The 5,212-nt window shown below is 23.4% G+C and overlaps 2 protein-coding genes across 2 annotated transcripts in view, besides 3 other annotated features; one reads left to right on the top strand and one right to left on the bottom strand.

The window, feature by feature from the left end:
- Positions 1 to 1,302: 1,302 nt before the first annotated feature.
- Positions 1,303 to 1,554: a repeat region.
- Positions 1,555 to 1,633: 79 nt separating this feature from the next.
- Positions 1,634 to 2,096: a repeat region.
- Positions 2,097 to 3,240: 1,144 nt separating this feature from the next.
- Positions 3,241 to 3,433: a repeat region.
- Positions 3,434 to 3,777: 344 nt separating this feature from the next.
- EHI_086690 (uncharacterized protein) lies at positions 3,778 to 5,046 on the top strand. Its single transcript, XM_646068.2, has one exon. It carries the CDS (start codon positions 3,804 to 3,806, stop codon positions 4,950 to 4,952), a length of 1,149 nt encoding a protein of 382 aa, XP_651160.1. The 5' UTR covers positions 3,778 to 3,803; the 3' UTR covers positions 4,953 to 5,046.
- Positions 5,047 to 5,201: 155 nt separating this feature from the next.
- EHI_086580 (vacuolar protein sorting 35, putative) overlaps positions 5,202 to 5,212 on the bottom strand; it is a gene marked incomplete at both ends in the record, with an annotated part of 2,121 nt that continues 2,110 nt past the window's right edge. The window contains one exon of the mRNA XM_646067.2: positions 5,202 to 5,212. This exon is cut by the window's right edge and continues 2,110 nt beyond it. Within this exon, the coding sequence (XP_651159.2) occupies positions 5,202 to 5,212 (11 nt within the window).

Below are 5,212 nucleotides of genomic sequence, written 5' to 3'. Positions count from 1 at the left end.
GAATATGCATTTTGGTTAGATAATCAAACAGTTAATTGTTTGGATTTGGATGTGGAGGTGATATTTGTGTTTGTAAAGAAAATTATAAAACAAATTCATACTGTAATCAATGTTCATTTGAATATAAAAGAATAAGACATGCACTTTGTGGAAAATATTATTTCACACCAAAACGAATCATAGCAATTGAAATGAAATGATTCAATCTTGATTAATTGAAAATGAACTAAAAAAGAATAAAAACAAATCAATGAAGAATATGAACAGCCATTTCGTTCATCTGCCAATGAATGAAATGGTGAATTAAAAATGGACATAATTCAATGTTGATTTATTTTATTTCATTTAATGAAATATTCACACCCAATGAGGGTGTTTTTAATAAATAAGAAAAGAAATAAGAATGAAATAGAAATAAGATGAAATGAATAAACAAATTATTTGTATTATTTCATTGAATTAATTCATTATGAATCAAATGAATAAGATAATAGAAATAATAATAAACAAATAAAGAAATGATAAAATACAACATATTTATGTTATTATTTCTTATTTATTCATTCTTATTTTCTATTTAAACAATAATAAACAAAACATAATAAGAAAGATAAATAAGAATAACACAACATAAAATAAATAATAAGAATAAAATATACAACAAACAAAAACAAACAAGAAATGACAAATGATAAAAGATGAACTAAATAAAATAACAACAAGAATAAAGAAAATAGAAATAAATAGAAGAAATGAATAGAATAAATTGAGTGATGTTTATAAAAGAGGAATTGAGAAAAACAAGAAATGAATGATGATTATAAAAGATAAAAATAAAATAATAAATATAAAATCAAAACTAAAATAACATAATAATATAATAACAATATCATTGTTTTTATCTTATTTTATTCTTATTTTATTTATCTTCTTTCATTATTTTTATTCTTCTATTTTATTAAATGAAAATGAATGAGAAATGAATAATGAAAATCAGAAACAACACACAAACATTAATACAAAATCAAATAATGAAATATCAAATAATAATTGGTTATGATGTTGTGTTTTCTGAGGTATTATTCATTCAATATTAATTATTTGATATTTATTAATATTTATTATAAATAATGTTTAATGAAGTAATGATTATGATTGTAGTATTATTTATTATGGTATATTATTAGTTATTTATTATTATGAAGTATTATTCATTTGTCAACATTCAATTATATTTGATAATGTTAATTTTGAATTGAATATATTATGTGCATTATCAATCAAAAGTGATTGTTGATATTCAATGAAATGATTCATAGTCATAGAGTTAATGATTTGTTTGTCATGAAACATGAAAATAAAGAATTGTGAATTTTACTACATATCAAAACCAAAATAACAATCAAACAACAACTTAAATGAAGAATATTTAAGTGACAAATGTTGAAAAGATATTAAACTAATATGAATAAAATATATTGAAAAAACTGATATATTCAATTCTCAATAAGATGAAAATACAAACTATTCAATAAGTTATAATTGGTTCATTTTAATGATAATTTATTAATAAAATACAAAAGGTGATATTAAAAATATTTGAGGTTTAATTTAAAATATATTAAGTAGAAAATAAAAATCAATTAATTAAATATTAATAGAACTAGCTTCTATTCTTCCTGGCTCAGTGGAGACTAATCCCATCCCTTCATCTTCATTCAGCTTTACGGAGTATGTTTGGTTGTGATCTCCGCAGTATTCCATGACATCTATCATGTTTTTATTACAATGTTTTTTACTTCTTTCTCGATGTCAATTTCAATTTTTATTTCTTTAATTAATCTATTATATTCTTTGTTTATTAATCCATTTATTTATTTGAAATTACTACTGGAATTATTTTGACATCTTTTAACTTTTCTATTTTCATTAGAATATTCTTTAATTCTTTATACTTATTTCTTTTCTTCAAATAGGCTCCATTAATATTGTGATCAGCCACAATAATCATATCAAATATTAGACCCGTTTTGTTCTTTTTATCTAATACGTATATGTCTGGTATTTTGTGATATTGTCATTCACTTTTAGGCATTGCATTAAGTAAAAATAATGAAATAATAATGAAATTATTATATAACATCAATAATGCTGATAACAATGTATTTTGATGACTTTAATGGTTTTATTAATTTTGAAATTAGAGTTAAAAGATTACAATAAAATATGGAACAATTCCATTTTAACCTATTTCATTAATTCATTATTCAATAATATTATTTGATAATGTTGAAATGTTTCATACTTCTAATGAAGATGATGAATAATTGAAGTTAAATGAATAATTAAAAAATTAGTAATGTATGAAGTAAATCATTCAATACATTTAAAAGAGAAATAAGAAATAAAATAAACATAAAAATATAGAATATACAAAAATATATTAGAAAGATGGAAATACAATCTCAATAGAAGTTAAATCAATTGAAATCTAATGTTTTAAAGACTATTATATAACATTAGATAATACAATTATTCCAACAGAAAATATTAAATCAGGAGATGAGTGTTTTTATAAATGTTTACCATTAACATCAATTACCATTCAAACACCTATTAGTGAAATTTGAGTTAAGTGTTTTAGTTGGTGTAAAGAGTTATTAAGAAAGCATAATAGAATATCAAGAAAATGTTTTAAATTAATAGTATGATTAACACAATCAAATAAACCTAAACCAAAATGAACTACAACGCGGTTTGAAGTTGAATGAGGTAAATATTAATTAATGAAATATCCTTTAAATTTCTCATCAATTTAATTTATTTAATTCTAAATATATAAACTAAGAAACATCACATAATAAATAAAATTATATTAATAAAAGAAAGTGAAAGTTTTATCATTTATGGTATTTAATTGTGAGAAAATTGATTGAAATATGTGTTATTTGTATATTAGTGTTTAATTATTCATCTCTTTATTCATTCTATTGGTATTATTTATCACAATGAAAATTACATCTTTATTGTTATATTTCATTCATTTGTATCTTAGTATGTATTGATCATTATTTAAAATAGAATCAATCACTATTATCATAAGATTTTCTTGTTATATTGAACATCAAAATTTGTTTGTGTGTAAATAATTATTAAATATTTATTAATACATTTTCTTTGAATTTGATTTTATTATTCTTCAATTTTCTATTAATATTGTTTCTCATCTTCAATTAATTGTTTATTTCTTACTAATCATTCATTCAATGTTAGAAAACAGATATTATCAAAATATGAAAGAGAAGAGATAATATATTAATAATGATGTATTTGAAGATAATAATATAAAATACAAAGAAAATAAGATACAAAGAAAATAAGATACAAGAGAGAAATGAAAGAAATAGAAACAAACAATGTAATATAATAATAAATTAAATAATACATACAGAGACTATAATAAGAATAAACCACAAAAATACAAATAAACAATAATAGATTAGAAATAACAATCAACAAAAACAAGAAAGATTTCAATTTTTACACAAACAAGTCAGATAATCTAATAGAAAAAGAAACAAGCAAGTTTCACACAATACAAATAACAAATAGAAATAGATAATATTGAAACAATTAAAATAATCATTTCTAAATAATCACAACAACAAAATGAAGATACATATCTATCAATTGACTTCAATTTTACGAATCTAATAATAGATTATTGTATTTAAAAAGAACTAAAAAAGATTTGACGGCTAAATTTAAATAGAACTTAAAAAAGAAAGAAAAACAAAAGATAAATGTCAGATTTAGATAAATTAAAAGAAATTGGAAGTAAAAAATTCCAAGAACAAGCAATATGGATGCTTAATGCCATGTGGCCAAAAGACCAAGGAGCGAATGCTGAAGAATTATGGAATTATGTAGAGTTATTTGGAAGTTTAGAATTAGAGAATGGGAAAGAAGGAAGTGACCTTGATGAATTAGGAATGCATAGAGTTTTTGAAAAGATTCAAAAACAACAAACAATGCAAGAAATGAGAAATCATTTAAGGAAAGTTGGTGTTACTTCATTCAAGAAAATTTCAATGATTAATTTCTTAATTTTTATTTACGGATATGATCTTCATGAAGTTGTTAATGCTCCACAAGGTGCTAATGGTGCTGAAGTAGAAAAAGCTAAAAAAATTCTTGAAGAAGTTACTGAGGCATTTAATTCTGCTCAAGAAAAAGCTACTGCTGCTAAAAAGGCTGCTGATGAAGCAAAGGTTAAAGCCACTGCCGCTAAAAAAGTTGCTGATGAATGTCAAATTAAACAAACTGAAGCTACTAAAGCAGCTGAGATTGCTAAGGCTGATGAGGAGGCTGCTATAGCAAGACAAAAAGAAGCACAAGCCGCAGAAGAAGAAGTTACTAAAGCCTTAAATGAAGTTAAAGCACAGGAACAAGCAAAAGAAGATAAAAGAAAAGCACTTCAAAAGAAGATTGAAACTGCTGGATTAGTTGCTAAAAATGCTGCTATTCAAGAATTAGCTAAACTTGATAATGAAGATGATTTACCTTTAAGAAGAGCTAAAACTACTCTTGAAGCTGCTCAAAGAAAAGCTGCTAAAGCTCTTAAAATTGCTACTGAAGCTAAAGAAAAAGCAACTGCCACCGCTAAAGCTGCCGATGAAGCTAAACAAGCTGCTGATGACGCTAAACAAAAAGCTGATGAAGCAAAAACTCAAGCTGAACAAGCTGAAGCAGAATCTGTTTCTGCAGCAGAAGCAGCAGACCAAGCCCTTGTTGAAGCTGAACAAAAAGTTGCAGAAGCTGAAGCATATCTTGCTGAACAACAAAAGAAAGCTACAGGAGCAGGACAAGGAACTATGTGGTTTATGCAAAGAGAACTTGATGAGAAAAAGAAATATATGCCAACAAGAAAAGGTGGAATTGCAAAGAAATAAACTACTTTTTAAAAGTAAATAATTGACCATCCTTCATTAAAAAAATATAAATTTTGAAAAGAAAAATAAAAAATAAAATGAATTAATTGGTAATATCTAATTGACTGATATAATAACAAGTATTTTTAAAATATTGTATTAAGGAATTGTCAGAAATATCACCAATATTGGATTGAATTAAATCTCTTAATTGGATGATGTATTTACTAAAATCACTATACCCATTTATGTAAGAAATAATATATCTATTTAATATTGTA

Source organism: Entamoeba histolytica, genomic scaffold (assembly GCF_000208925.1).
Source record: "Entamoeba histolytica HM-1:IMSS scf_1104750517623 genomic scaffold, whole genome shotgun sequence".
NCBI lineage: Eukaryota > Evosea > Mastigamoebida > Endamoebidae > Entamoeba > Entamoeba histolytica.
The sequence above is the reverse complement of the archived record's forward strand: the minus strand, read 5'-3'. Positions and strand labels throughout refer to the sequence as shown.